Here is a 15,377-nt window from a genome sequence, read left to right on the forward strand (position 1 = left end):
TGTTACGATTGGGAAGATGTAAAATAAAAAATAAACGTTGTTGATGACTTGATTGCAGAACTTGAAAACCAAAGTTCAGTTATTCTTGAGACATCATTGTTTTCTGTTGAGTCAGGTGAAGATGATTTAACCATTGTTATGTAATATAGGTTATAACAAAAAGTTCAAAGTTTTGAAACTGTACGACCCAAACTGTAACCCTGAAAGATGAAAAACTACCTCGTTCAGTGACCATGACTGATGACGCCGGCAAAGGATAATTCTAAGTCACTTTGAGTAAGCTCGAAAAAAGAGACGTGAGCATGACGTTGTTTCATCCTGAAAACCTGTTTAAATCAGTTTTGAAAGTTAACAAAAGCTTCAAAATTGAGAAAAAGAAACTAAAATCAAGAATAGCAGTTTACCACGGCAACATAGAAGAATCATCCACTTTCTTGATAAACTTTTTTTCTTTATCAACTCATATAACTCAATTCATATAGCTCTTTTTTTTTAATAATAACTGGACGAAATAGACGAAATGTTACGCCAAACTTCGAGCTTTCCGATTTAAGTAACAAAAAAATTGATTTCGGAATTCGAAATGGCTGTCTCAAAGTTAGATATTACTAAACATTTGTTTTGCAGTCGGGTTTGTACAAGTTTCATTTTTAATTTGACAGCTCGTGCGAAGTACTTAGACTAAAAAAAACTGGCTTCTGAAAGTTGCGTGCTCTTCGGGTTGTACCCTTGAAAAAAAAAGATAAGAAAAAACGAAAAATTTCTCAGAGTTGCGAAGAAGAGCTTTAAAGTTTTGAATTTAGTGATGGCGATGATTTATGTGATTTTATACCATTGATTATCTTTGTTTTATTTTTTCGTTTCATTTTTAGAATACTTATAGTTAAACTTTAATAGAATACTTAATGATTTTAAAATGATGTTGTCACTTTTTCGCCATCAGAAAAGAACTAGAGCTACGGTTATAATCAAAAAAATATTAAACTAAAATTCTACGAAATTAAACTTAAAGTACTATTATTTCATTTAAAATGCAACTTTTACTTGCCTATTTTCATCCTTAAAATCCTTAGTAAAAAGTTAGACCTTTGGAAATTAAAAAATAGTTTTCAAAACTAATTGTTTAAAGTTATTTAGCTGGATATAATTAAGTAGGATTAAGTTTGGAAAAAAAGGAAAGTTTACATTTAGACATGAAAAAGCTTTACGTTTTTATTTTGATGAGTGTAAAATGGTTACAGCTCTTTAGCGGCTTATTCGTTACTAACAAATATTTTTAGATAATTCGATCTTACAGCTTTACAACTAAAGTTGTTATAATATTTTCTTTATTATAAAATATTTTCGCACTATCGCCGTGTAACCTTAAAGAAAGAAAACTGTGAACGTTCACAACTATGGTCAATGGATTGGTGTGGAGCAAGATCTTTCGGTCATCGAGCCTCACACCATACATTTTATAACATCTTTTGAGCAGTTTTAGTTTTAACAATAAAAAGAAGCTTAAAATCAAAGAAAAATCAATATTGTTATCAAATTTTTTTTTTAAGTTTTATTATTTAAATAAACTCAAAACAAAAGTATTTTTAAATGAAAAAATAGGTGTGCACTCTTTTTTATACCAATTTCTGCTAATATTGAATATGGAAACCATAGGCTAGATTTCAATTTTTACGATGATGTACGTTCACATTTTTTTGTTGTTGCTCTTTTTACAAGAACAACCACGAAAAGTGCAATATAAAGTTCCGTAATTACATAAAAAGGGAGAAGTGGTAAAAATGCTGTGAAAAAGAAAAACATATATTTAACCTTTAAATAAGAATAAGCATAAGTATAAAACAAAAAATGTAAATCATACTATACTTTGATAATATCTGTAAATTTTCTTTGTATGTGCTTAAAAAAATATATACATATTAGTACTTCTAACATATGTTACAACTCAATTAAAGGTTGTTTGTACAAAATTTAAGATTGCGATTTCACAATTTATACAAGAATTTTGATACATTTGTAGTTTATTGAACGACAAAAACAGACACTCAAAATGTTTGGTCTCTAGGACCTAGTGCACGAAGAACCTTTCGGTTATCGAGGCGCACACAACGTATACCTTTTAATGTCTTGCCCAGGACTTATATATAAGTCGTATCTTACTTGTATACAAGTACATAGTTGAAAAATATTAAAGTTTTGAATTAATACAGAAACCAAAAACTTTTTTTCAAATATTGATATAAGGCAGGGGTCGGCGACCTTTTATAAATAACGGTTGAGTTTTTTAAGAAAAAATGGCTCGACTTTACAGAAAGCTTTCCTATGCAGGGCCCAGTTATTTGAAATATTTATAATAATTAACAAAAAAATCTGTTTAAACAACAAATTTGATAAAACAAGAAATGTGAAAAACTAGTAACCACTAAAAATCAAGTTAAGAGCTTAATTTTGTTGTTTATAGTTCAAAAAATAACTTTTTGCTGAAAAGTACATCATAGACCGCAGTTTTCCTATCCCGATTTAAGGGAAGCTACTTTTGTAACCAATAGTTTTAAGGTGAAGCAAATTACCAAAGTACCAAAAAAAAAAGTAAACATTTTAGTATGAAATCTAAACTTTAACTTAAGAAAAATTATTTATCTCTTTGATAATTTACTAGTGTTATCGAATCTTGTTTTAAATAAAAAATGTAGATTAAAAACTGTACAATTTTGTTAAAATCTTTTACTTTAATACTAAACGACTCAGATCGATAAATATATTCATTTGTTTTATTATGTAATAAATTTTTCGAAAACTACTAACGATTGGTAGAATAAGGTTATAAAAAGATGTTTTTTTAATGTTCTATAAAGTTTTATAAACAGTTTTAATTCCATTAAGTATAAACAAAAAACTTAATTTTGTAAAATAAACTATTACTTTAAAGTTTATATTATGTAAGAGAAATTTTTTATTTAGCTTGTATATATTAATACTAACAATTCAATAAAAATGATTTTCAATATAATATACAAGTTTTGAAAAAATCACAATCAAAAAATAAAAAGGTGTATTTTGTTAGAGTAAATTGATTCTTTTTGTTTTATTTTTAAGTGTACGACAAAAGTTTTTTGAATTACCTATTTTTAGTTAACCAACTTAGAAAAATAAATTATAAATAAAAAACAAAAAAGAATGTAAGTCAAAAATTAAAAATAATTTTCCATAGTTTTTATGGACCAAAAATTATTATGCTCATAAAAAGTTAAATTAATTTTGTGTAATAACAGCTTGACGACTACGTAGTTTCATTTTCAAGCAAGTTTTCTGTTGTGGTTAACCGCGTCGACTTCGTGTTTTACTATAATGACACACAAAATAACGATCGTGATTTGTCTCCATTTATGTATTAATAAACTAATTAAGTATAGTTCAGTAAAACGTTTTACAGTTTAAGATCGTTTAATTTAAGTCGTAATCATATGTTTAAATTAATTTATATACTGGAATTAACTAGTTGGAAGTTTTATTGATAGTCGTTTTGCTGCACCAGTTGCGCAGTCATAAACAAATATATACCTTTGTTCTACAGTCACTATAACTAAAAAAGTTACTTTTTTTATCATGATATATTTAAGTTGGTTAAAAAAAAAAGAATTTAGATAGTAGCTTTTAATTTTTATCACCTAGATTTGTTTAACTATTTAAAAGTTTCTTCACAATCTGGATTAGTCCAAAAGGAGTTAATTTGAGTTCATAAAAAACATATTCATATTTTTTGTACATAGCCTGATAGTAAAGTTAGAGGTGTTTAAAACTATGCTTTTTTGCGGTGACCTTTCTGTACAGTTTTTTTTTAAACTTTCTCACTGTAAAGTATATTTTAATTTTTTTAACCAGCGCAGTGGTGTTGATGAAGCACCATAAAACTTTTTATAATTTAATACGTAGAAAGTAATTCTCATTTATGTTAATTCAAGAAGCTTATTCCAAAAGCATTTATTGCAAATATATAATCAAAAACTTTATAGCAACATATATCGCTTTAATACAAATATGTACTAACGAAAAATCGTCACATCACATAACTTTCCGCTTAAGGATTAGTTGAATATTTATATACTAACATGTTCCGAAGCGAGTAAGAGTATCGTTTCTACCAGTTGTTTAAGATCGTTACTAACAGTAAGTGTAATCCGAAAACTCTTTAGCCATGTATTGATGTTACTGTTATTTAGGCTGATATTTAGCAAACTGTTTGTGTATGTATTGGATAAGTTATTCCTCAAAAATATCTGTTTGTAAACAGTTCTGTTACTAAAGCACTGTCTTATACCTGCATGTCACTTCCCTTAGTACTAAATATTAGAAAATAATAGATGATATATTAATTATTATTTATAGTTCAGACTTAATTTTTTATCGCTAAAATTTTCAAAGTTGTTATAATTAAACTTATGCTGTGTATCAAAAGTATTTATTATTATAACAACTAGTTATCTTAACCAATTCCATTAGCTTTACGATATACTTAGTCATTTATTTAAACTATTTTTAAGTTTTTGCACCTTAATCAAAATCTAGAAAGAAAATTCTTCAATAACTATTAGAAAATATCATTTTTAAATGAAAGACAAAAAATTTTGATAAGTTTAAGCTCAACTAAACTCTTATTTTAGCACAGCCTGTCTGTAATTTTTTCAAATAAACTTTTATGCAATAATGTTTTTTGGTCACATACCAATTCAAATTTTTATGTTTGCATATACAATAACAATGTTAACACAGATTAAAAAATGAAAGCGGTTCTGTTTATTATAGTTATTACATATCTGAAAGATATATCCGTTTGCTTTGAGTTTGAATTCAAGTAAGTTTTTACATATTATGATTATTTTAAAACAAAGTTGTAACTACATAGTCTTAAAGTTTGTTTATTAGATATTATTCTTTTCATTTCACTTACTAGAGACATTAAAATCATTGTATATACAAGAGTTATTAACCGAATCCTAAAATTACGATTATGTAGATCATTAACAAATACTTGAGGTGAGCAAATACAACTATTGTTAATTATGATATTTTTGTAGTTTTGGATGCAATTTTAGAGACCATCAAAGGTGCAGACTTGACTTTGGCCCGTGTTCAAAGACTTGTGGAAATGGAACAAAAACTGAGCATGTACTTCGTAAAGCTGGAAAATGTGCTCCTAAATGTCGTCTACCTATAACAGTTTCATGCAATACAAAACCATGCGAAGGTTTTTATTTATTTTTAATATTAAAGTTTTAAATATAAAACGAAATAAATAAATTTCACTACAAGAATACTGTCTGCCTAAAGTTTTTTTCTGTTAGAAAATTATAGAGGTGACTTTTTCAAAAACTTCTTGTAAAAAACAAGTTCGAGCAAGACAACATACTTATGATCATACATATTTATTTTTGACATAGCTTCTATATTAAAAGTTTTATAGTATACATTATATGCTTTTATTTATTATATCCAAGTAATACTGCATTTTTTCGTTAATACCAAGCTAACCAACTTCTGTTATTTCAAACTACAGAGAGTTGCCAATGGAGTTCGTGGTCGAGCTTTGGCGAATGCTCGAAGACTTGCGGGGGAGGCTACCAAAAGCGCACTAGAAAAACTGAAAACAACCGAAGCGGAACGGGGTGCGTAGGCGAAAGTGAAGATCGGCGTGATTGCGCTACCGACTGTTGCCATGACGACTGCTCTTGGAGTTCTTGGACACGCTTCAGTGACTGCAGCGTTGTTTGCGGCACGGGAGTCATGAGGAGAACTCGATACTTGGAACCGTCGAAAAGATGCAAAAGCAAAGTTTGCATTAAAAGTCAAAATAATGCAACAGATAACAAAGAGTGTATGAAAAGTAAATGTTCAAAAGATTCTAATGATATCAACAAGTTAAGCTCAAACTACACTGGACCAATCAAATACTTTTCTTTATTCGAAAATAGCACAAGGAAGAGAAAATATTTTTCAATTGGAAAAACTACAACTATGTTAGTTTTGAAATAATATTATAGAATTTACAGCTAGTAAACTAATTTATTTAAGTAGGTTTTGCATGATTGTTTCTTTAATAAGAGAAAAAATAAATTAACAGGTCCAATCAGTTTAAAAGAAGAAATGAAATTAATTCTACTTCAAAGTTACTTAAAAGTTAGACTATTTTATAGTATTATTATAAGGAAGTGACATAATTACAATAACATTTTTAACAGTTTTTACTCCTACACAAAATAATCGCTCTGACAAAGTTGAAAAACGAACAAGTTCACTAATTATCTACGTAATAGTTGCAGTATTTGCGGTTGTTATCTTAACTTGTTTATCAGTAAGTTGTTTTTACTGTATTTTTAATAATTACTTTTTAAATTTGAAGAAATTTTTAAAGAAGAAGTCCGTTAAAGACTGAAAAATATTAAATAGGCTGTTAAAAGAGATGTTAAAAAGTTAAAAAACTGTGAGTTTTACTACTTGTCTAACTGATTTTAATTCTATCCTTAGATCAAAATAGGACAAACAATAATTAGAAAAAAATCTGAAAAGCAATGCAAATTTCCACCAGCAGGCATTTACTACTCACCTCAATCCGTTCTAAAACGTGAATCAATTTAATGATACTTTGATGTTGGTTTATTCTTTTTTAAATATAAGTTTTGGACATAAAAAATGTAGTTTACATATATAATTATTCATTTTTTTTGTAAATAAATATAAAACGGTTGCTAAACTATATAGGTATAAACGGTATAGTATAATTCATGCGTATGTTAACAAAGGTCCGAGCGAAACAAGTTCACTAGAATGTAGAATATTTTTTATTATATTAATAAAATACATATTAGTTAAATTGTCCACTAGTTTATTGTCTTTTTTCAGTGTATAAAAGTTTCATTTAGATTAGTTCAGAAAATTGTTTAATTTTATAGATTTTAGTTTATAAAATAGTTTTAAATAAAATAATTTTTTTTTTTAAACTATAAAAGCCATTAAGAACCTTACAAACGTTTTTATGATAGTGTAAGATGAAATGTTTTAAGATGTTTATATGTAATGAAATCGATGATCTCTTATTATTATTTGAAATAAATCAAAAAAAGCAATACTACCTTTGTAAATTATTTTGTTATTTATAATTTTCTAAACCTTGTATTACTATAAGTACTCTTAAAAACGTTGTTTGTCAATATTAGACTACATTAAACCGTTTTAACTATCAATTTAATTTTGGTTAAATCATGTTATAGAATAAGTCTTTATTAATTTTCGTTAAATTAATTAATAAAACTAAAAAAGTAACAGAATTCCGACAAAATAATAAAATTTTTACTTTAAAATGCTGATAAGGTTTTTTGTTTCATTGAGCAGGATCAATATAGGCATAGTGAAAATATTACAAATAAAATTTGTCTTTTTATACGTAAATATTAATTTTTTAGTTAATTTTTAATCATTTTAAATGTGTTTTAATAGTGTTCATTAATGAACTTTTTTTTAAATGTTTACTTTTCTTTATTAACTATTATTTTTCGTAAAACCTTGCAAACTCGTTGTTTTTATAATCTATAAAAAGTTATATCTTAGATAACAGTATTTGTACGATTTTTTCTGTTTTGTTTCAACTAAACTTTAGTTTTCTTAAGGTATTCCTAAAATAACTAGAAATTATTAAAGAAACAAAAACTTCGGAAATATAACTTATTATTAAAAAAATCATTTTGACTTTATGTAGTCTTACTAAACCATTTCAACTTTGCCATATATTCATCATTTAGATAAATATTTTACTCCTTGTTTTTTTCTATAAAGAAACCTTTCTGCAACAATTTACAAAACTTGGTAGAGGTTAAAAAACTTTAAAATTTTTCAAACATATCTTTTGATTATTCTACAAATACTTCAAACTTTGTGCAAATAAATATATATTTATAGAACTTTGTATGTAAATTCTAATACTTTTGAATAAAAGTAATCAAAAATTACATAAACTAAAATTAAATATAGAAAAATAATAAAAAAATAAGTCAATCGTGTATTTTAATTAATTTTTAATTTTTTACTTCAGGTAGAAACAGTTTAAAACGAGAAATTCTTAATGATTTAAGAAAGTTAAAAGTTTGTAACTAAAAGTTTGGATTGAATTAAATATTAAAAAACCTGTAAATACAAAATATGTAAATACAAAATAGAGGATGATCATTTGAAATAAATAAAAACTATACCCTGAAAGTACAAATGATTATTTAGTTACTACCATACTAAAGCTTTCTATTAAAAGGAATGAATTTTAAACTAATTAAGAAAATAAAAAACACTAAACTATGTAAACAAGATGCGTAAAGTTAAAGTATGAAAATTTACAAGCTTAAAACGGAGGCTTTAGCTTTCATAAGTTTCAGATGATCGAGAATACGCGGCTGATCTACGAGTTCAACGTTGTACATCAGTTTCTTCTGCGCTTGAACAGGACACAACTTTGTTCTGTTGGTTATGTTTTGTTTGGCTTTAGTAGAAACTAATGTTTCGGTCAAACAATTATTTTTAATAGATAACCTAGTTTATTAAATTTATGTGTTTTGATTATATTGTTAAAATTAGACTACGTGTTGTTTTGTTAAAATTTGGCTTAAAATGCTTGAAACTTTATAAAGAAAGTAAAGTAACATTTATTTAGCACAAGATGAAAGCGAATTTCTTTAACTTTCTCAGGAAGGTTAATACACACAGTTACTACTTGTTTTTTTTTACTAAATATTTTTTGTAGTTATTTATGTGTTTATGCTCTTAAAACATACTCTTAATAGTTATTTTAATAAAAATTGATGGTAAGTTTTATTTTTTCATAGTTGAACTGTCAACAAATATTATAAGTACTTAATAGTTTAGTTGGTATGAAAATGAAAAATGATAAAAATGCTTAAAAAATTTTGTTTAAACGATTATGCTTAAAAATTGTGATGAAAGTTTGAAATTTATCAAACGTAGGGGTAAAAAGTACAATACTATTTATTTGCAAGGTATAACTTTAAACTTCCTGCTTAAAGTTTAAAAGACAAACTTAAAGTTATTTTCACTAAAAAGTTAATCTCACTGTTCTCTCCATAGATTAAGAAGTTTGAGAATTTGTTCGTGTTCCATAAGTGTTTTGTCGGCAACAATTTCTTTTGTTTTCTCTTCATCAACTTTTATTTTTTTAACAAACACATTAAATTTGTTAATAGAGCAGTTTATTGAAACGTAGTTCATCATTTTTTCGAGTAAAATTTCTGGTTGTTAAAGTTCAGTTAAGGTTTAAACAGTTTTAGTTTAATAATTTGATAATTGTAAGTGTTTTTTAATAAATTTAAAAATTCTTCTAAATAACTGTTAGGATTTTGAAACGTAAACAAACAACTGAAATGGCAGTAAAATATATATTGAAAAACAGCAAGTTGAAAAGCAAAAATAACTTTTACAATGAGTTAAATTATTTTATTTAGTTTTTAAAGGAATCATAGAGTTTAAAAGCTAACCTTCTCTAGTAAAAGATCTTTTTACATATCTGTGAATATCTTTTGCTTTGTTTGAAAAGTTAATAAAGTTTGGAGGGTTTTCCATTGGGTTTCCTTCAACAAACACATGCTCGAGTTTTTCTATTTTCCCAAGACTTTTTTGAATACTAGTTACACGGTTCTCTAACAAAGAAAAAGGGTATTTTTCTAATCTTAGGCATTTAAAAGAATTTGAATGTTTTTTTTAGCTTTTAAAAACTTGCTTATCTATAATAAATCAAAAAAATAAAAATTCTTAATAGTATTGATTAAATAAAGTTTTACTTTTTTTGTTATCGTTTTTTATGCTAAATTTAAAATTAAACATAATTATTCTCTAATAGGATAAACTTTTACATTAAAACATAGAAAATGTAAATTTTAGATAAAGTAACTAAATTTAATGTTATTTACGATAAAGTCTGATTGTAAAAGAGAGAAAAATTATTGTAACAAAATGTCTATATTACAAAAATGAAAAACCTTTAAAACTAATTTTTTTGAGACTTTTAAACTGTGTTAAAAGTTCAGGAATTTCTTTAAACTTATTGTTGTCAAAAGAAATGAAGGATAAGGCTGAGCATGAAGTGATATTAAGGGGCAAGTCTCCAATCAGATTGTTATTCGCTTCTAACACCTAAACTTCAATGATTAAAATTTAGAAAAATAAACAGACAAATTTCTTGCTTTTTATTTATTTTAAAGTGATTTCGTTTGCAAACAGTATTAAATACTACTTTAACAGACATTAAAATACCAATTAAAATGAATACTTATTTATTTTAAAAGACAATGAGTAATCATATCTAGATTATTACTCAGAAGTTTTTAACACTTTAACGGTTTCTGTATTTAAATATCTATGTATAAATTTACCAGACTAGTTTAATTAAAAACAAAAATATGTATTTTAGACCGTAAAAATTATACCTTTTATTCAAAATCACATCGATATGATTTATTAGGTTTGATTAATAAAAACCTTTATAACCTTATAAGTAACTAATTAAAAATAGACCTTAAAAATGTTTATTTGTACATACAGTTATGAAAAAATGTATTTTGAAAAATCACGAAACCTTTTGTTGCATATTTTAGAAAACATTACTTTAAGTAAGTTAGGGGTCAGCAGTCTTTTAAGTCGCGGGCTGCACTCAAAAAAAAGTCTCCCCGTTGCCGCAGTTGTTTTAACACAGTTGTAGTAAGTGCTATATACACACAGTTTTAAATAAACGTTTTGACAAAATAAGCAATAAAAGCGCTTTAGTAAAAAGTCATCAATAAAAGAGAGCTTTTTCTTTTAAATACTTTTAAAAGGTAAATTTATAGCTGACCCCTATTTCGCAGGCTGCAGTTTGCCGACCTCCGCACTAAGCAAAAGTTACTAAATATTAGATAAAAATTGTTTTAAGACAAAAACACCTCAAGTTTAAAAAGTTTTTCAATAGCTTCTGGTAAACTCTTCAATTTCTTCCCATTTTTGTTGTTAATGTGTAAATGTGTTAAACTTTCTACAAAACAAACTTCAATTGGAAAAGAATTGAATTGGTTATTAGATATGTTCAAACGCTCTAGTTTTCTAAGCTATAAAACAATAGATATATATATTAAAATAAAAGTCAAAATAAAATTTAGTTATAATAATTAAATTTGTCTATAGTTTGTATAATTACATTATATTTTCAAAATTTGTACTGTTTTACTTTGAAATGCTTTAGCTGAAAATAAACTTTAGTAGAGTAAAAAGTTACAAATATTCATTTTAAATATATAATAAACAAATCAGACCAAATTAAGTTTAAGTTTTAACAATACATTTTATATAGCTAAACGTTTTGCTACAAATAAATAAAAATCTAAGACTAAAAAAAGTATAAAGACAATAATAAATTTATTATCGAAGCTTAACTTTTACTTTGTTTTTATTAAATATTTTTATTCTTTTTTTCTCACTGTATATTTATTTATTAAAAAAGCTTCACAAAGTAATTTAACTTATCTTTGTAAAATTTGAAGTTTTGACGAATGTAAAGCTTTTAAAATTGTTTTAATGTCTTCAAGTTAGTGTAAAAAACTAAAAAATATCATTAAAAAACTCAAATCTATCATAGTTACATAGAATAAAAGGATTTTTCCTTACATCTCTAATTTCGTAAGGTAGTTTTTCAAGACTGTTACCCTCCAGATTCAACGACTTCAAATGCGTGAGTTTAGTTAAGAAAACAGGAACTTTTAACAAACTGTTGTAGTTTAAGTTAAGTTCTCGTAGTTGTTTTAAAGAACTAAGGTCTTTTGGAATGCTTTCTACATCATTATTGGACAAGTCTATTTCTAGAACCTGTTTTAAAATTTTATAAACAGTATAATGATGTACGTCAAAATTTGAAATTAGAATGCATTACTTTTTTTAAACTAGCTAACACTTCAGGGAAAACTTTGAACAAATTCTGACTTAAATTAAGTATTCTTAGATTGTAAAGGTTCTCAAAACAATGTGACACTTCAGTTAATTTGTTGTTAGACAAGTTTAAAACTTCAAGCTGTGAAGCAGAACAAATTTCATTCGGAAACTCTTGAAAGTTGTTTCCACTGAGGTTCAACTATTTTAAATAAATTCATCAATGTAAGTTTAAGCTAGATTACAATTTGTAACATTATAATTGTTTTATACTCCATAATTTGTCAAAAACTCAGTGAAATTCAACTAAGATTGAGTTTTTTTTTTCGGAAAACGAAAATCAGTGTTCAAAAATAAATTTTAATAAATTTATAGTAAAAAAGCTGTTATATTCTTCTTAAAGTAAATTAAAACTAAATCAAGTAAAAATAAAACTTACTTTTTACAATAATTTTTTTAAATTTTTTTTGTAAACTTTTGTCAAAAAATTAATAATTAATGTTTGACTATATGTTTATTTTGAAATATTTAAAAACCTTGTCCTGATATAAATGACTTGAATACAAAGGCTAAACAAACTTGTTTTATGCCTGAAAGTAGTGAAAAATCTTCAGGTAATGAAGTCAAATTGTTATTTGAACAATGAAATACTTTCAAACTTTTAAAGTTTAATATAACATTCGGAACAAACCTAAATTTATTATTGCTGATATACAGTTCTTCAAGAGTCTCTAATAAGCCTGTAAAAGCTATTAAATTTAGATGCTTAAAAAATAAGTTCTATGATTTACACTTGTTTACGTTAACAATTGAAATAAATTATATACATATATTTCTAAAGTTCTACTATTTCAACAAAAGTATAAAACTAAGTTTTAGTTTGTTTGCATTTTGTTTAGTTTAAATCGATTGCTTAAAAAAAATGAATAAAAAGTAACCTAAACTTGCAGGAAAATCTGTAAGATTATTTTTGGATAAACAAACAATTCTTAGTTTGGAACAGCATGAAATATTTGATGGAAAGACAGACAAATTATTATTGCTTATATCGAAAATTTCCAAGCTTGTTAATTTTTCAATTCCATCACTTAATAGATTTATCTTGTTACTGTAGTTTTATTTCATTGTCAAAAAAAAGTTAAATAACAGGCTGTTTAATGAACATGTTATTAAAAAGCAATGGTAAGCATAAATTATCAATTAGGTATTGTAACTTTGAAAAATTTACTTTGAGACGTCAACATCATTGAGCTCAGTAAGGTTATAAAAGCATGTCGGTAGTTTATTTATTTTGTTGTTTTTGACGTGAAACTTCTTAAGATTGTGCAAGTTTTGAACTTCATCTGGTATTCTGTGTGGAAAGCGATGATCAACTTTTTCTAGTTGTTATACTTTAAATTTAGACGGTCAAAATGTATCTATATTTAGTTTCATGAGTTCATTTATTATAAAACAATTATCTAGTGTTGTAGTTTTAATTTCAGAAATGTTTTTATATTAAATTCATATGAAGCAGAGTATTAAATGTTACATAAAATTAAAACATTTTGATTTTGTTGTTTGATAAACCAAGCTTTTTCAAATGTATCATTTTTGAAACAGTTTTCGGAAATTCATCTAACAGGTTTTCAGACAAACCTATTTCTATTAGATTTGGCATTACATCGTGCAGATTGTTTGGTAGTTCGTTTATCCTTAAGATAAATTAACACGATTGGTATATTAAACTTAAAAATTTTTAAAAAGGAAGATACCAAACTCAAAGTATTAAAGAAAACAAAATAGAACTACAGTTTAATAAATTAGTTTGTTTTTGTTAAAGATTTTTTTTTATTTTTATAACATTTTAAACACTTGTTGTCTTAAAATGAAACCAACAATTTTGTTGTCAATTTAAACAGTTTTTCAGGTTTTATGATTACTTAAGCTGTTTACATGTGTAGAAAATGTATAAAAAATATGAAAAATATGAACTAACTTGTTAGAGTTTAAGCCAAGAACAGTTAAATTTGTAAAAACTTTTGACCAGCTAGGAAGGTATTTGATGTTATTGCGGTTTAAATACAAAGTCTTTAAGTTTTCAAACTTCTTAAATGGATTTGTTAGCTCCTAGTTTTTTTTTAATTTAATGAGTAAGGAGCTTAATTTTATACATGTTTAATTTTTTTCCTTAATTAATTATGAAGGTTTAAATGTAATTGAAAAAAGTTTATTAAGGTTCTCTACTATGTATATAGATTTTACTGTAAAAAAAACATAAAATTATCCATTTTAATAGAAAAAATACTCTTAGTTATTTGTAATTTATTGATCAGCTAAAAGACAAAACTATTTAAAACAAATATATTTGTATCATTGCTACCTTTAATTGTAAAAATACTAAAATAAATTGAAAATGTTTTAAATTTTAATGTATTTTCTACTTATTTAAATGCTTTTATAATGAATTTTTAAATTAGTTTTGGAACAAGGAGTTTAAAAAAAATCCATAAGTAAAGACTTATCTTTTTTATTCAAAACAAAAATAGTATGTTTCACAAACTTAGTCAACAAATATGTAAGATTAACTAATTTTTTGTAATTTTTAAGTCACTGTTTATAAGAATCATCAGCAAACAAATTACAATTTTCTTTATCGTAAATAAATAAAATATGCTTATTTTTTTAAGAATTAATTTACTAAATAATTTCAATCAACTTACATATATTTGATTGTCACTTAAATCAATGTTTTCAGAGTCTGTATTATTCAAAATATTCTTAGGTATTTGATATAGCATTTTTCCTTTTAGTTCAATACTCATCTTCTTTTAATAAAAGTTTACCGTCAATAATTCATTCGTTTTTGATAAGCAGCGAAGTTGCGTAGTTTTTGTAAAGTTCAAAAGTGTATATTTATAGTATTGTATAAAATATATTTCAACTATTGTTTTAAAACTTAAATATCTGTATATATCTGTTAATACTTTTGACATAAATTTGTTTTATAAAAATAAATTAAAAATATTTGTAAAACGTTTTAAACATGAAACTCAGTCATAAAGTTATGATGAATTTAGCACCAATTATTTGATAATCTTATACGTATTGAATAATATAATGAAAAATAATGTTTTTTACAACCATCAAAATGTATACCATAAAAAAACTTTTACAACGAAAAATGAACTTATGATTATCACTAAGAGTGTTAACAATTATCTCAGTAAACAAAAAAGTATGTTTCAATATAAACACAAACTTAAAGTTAAAAAAGCTACAGTTAATGTTTAGTTTCGTTTCATTTTTACACTGAATGTTCTAAACTTGTTTTAAACAGACAAAGTTAACAGTAGCTTTACAGCTAAAATGACAAAAATTCATATTTAAGTTTTTAGCTAAAATCTACATAAGTTTTATTTTGAAAACAATTATGAGCAGTGAAAATTACA

The 15,377-nt window shown here is 25.1% G+C and overlaps 2 protein-coding genes across 3 annotated transcripts; one reads left to right on the plus strand and one right to left on the minus strand.

The window, feature by feature from the left end:
• Positions 1–5,781: 5,781 nt before the first annotated feature.
• On the plus strand, positions 5,782–6,669 carry LOC145836568 (uncharacterized). The gene is made up of 4 exons (XM_082944362.1): positions 5,782–6,014; positions 6,119–6,174; positions 6,237–6,349; positions 6,523–6,669. The coding sequence occupies exons 1-4, from the start codon at positions 5,782–5,784 to the stop codon at positions 6,631–6,633; spliced, it is 513 nt and encodes a 170-aa protein (XP_082800488.1). The 3' UTR covers positions 6,634–6,669.
• A 1,470-nt stretch (positions 6,670–8,139) lies between these two features.
• LOC145835877 (uncharacterized) lies at positions 8,140–14,891 on the minus strand. Of its 2 annotated transcripts, XM_082943625.1 has the most exons (13): positions 14,649–14,891; positions 13,925–14,055; positions 13,491–13,640; positions 13,175–13,297; positions 12,885–13,054; positions 12,526–12,686; positions 11,951–12,148; positions 11,689–11,886; positions 10,971–11,132; positions 10,032–10,185; positions 9,531–9,692; positions 9,110–9,284; positions 8,140–8,499 (listed from the first exon to the last, which is right to left on the minus strand). In XM_082943625.1, the coding sequence occupies exons 1-13, from the start codon at positions 14,748–14,750 to the stop codon at positions 8,376–8,378; spliced, it is 2,010 nt and encodes a 669-aa protein (XP_082799751.1). In that variant the 5' UTR covers positions 14,751–14,891; the 3' UTR covers positions 8,140–8,375. The 2 variants fall into 2 exon arrangements, with proteins under 2 accessions (XP_082799751.1, XP_082799752.1); XM_082943626.1 differs by lacking the exon at positions 11,951–12,148.
• Positions 14,892–15,377: the final 486 nt, after the last annotated feature.

Source organism: Thalia democratica, chromosome 5 (genome assembly GCF_965202585.1).
Source record: "Thalia democratica chromosome 5, ktThaDemo2.hap1.1, whole genome shotgun sequence".
NCBI lineage: Eukaryota > Metazoa > Chordata > Thaliacea > Salpida > Salpidae > Thalia > Thalia democratica.

What these genes read in the sequence shown, in the direction of transcription:
- LOC145836568 (XM_082944362.1), top strand. Translation starts at nt 5,782, where the DNA reads ATGAGGAGAACTCGATACTTGGAACCGTCGAAAAGATGCAAAAGCAAA. An exon ending in ATTGGAAAAACTACAACTAT is followed by an intron (nt 6,015 to 6,118) that starts GTTAGTTTTGAA and finishes ATAAATTAACAG; the next exon opens with GTCCAATCAGTTTAAAAGAA. An exon ending in TTATCTTAACTTGTTTATCA is followed by an intron (nt 6,350 to 6,522) that starts GTAAGTTGTTTT and finishes TTCTATCCTTAG; the next exon opens with ATCAAAATAGGACAAACAAT.
- LOC145835877 (XM_082943625.1), bottom strand. Translation starts at nt 14,750, where the DNA reads ATGAGTATTGAACTAAAAGGAAAAATGCTATATCAAATACCTAAGAAT. An exon ending in TAAGTGACAATCAAATATAT is followed by an intron (nt 14,056 to 14,648) that starts GTAAGTTGATTG and finishes AAAAAAAACTAG; the next exon opens with GAGCTAACAAATCCATTTAA. An exon ending in TCAAACAACAAAATCAAAAT is followed by an intron (nt 13,298 to 13,490) that starts GTTTTAATTTTA and finishes CTTTCCACACAG; the next exon opens with AATACCAGATGAAGTTCAAA.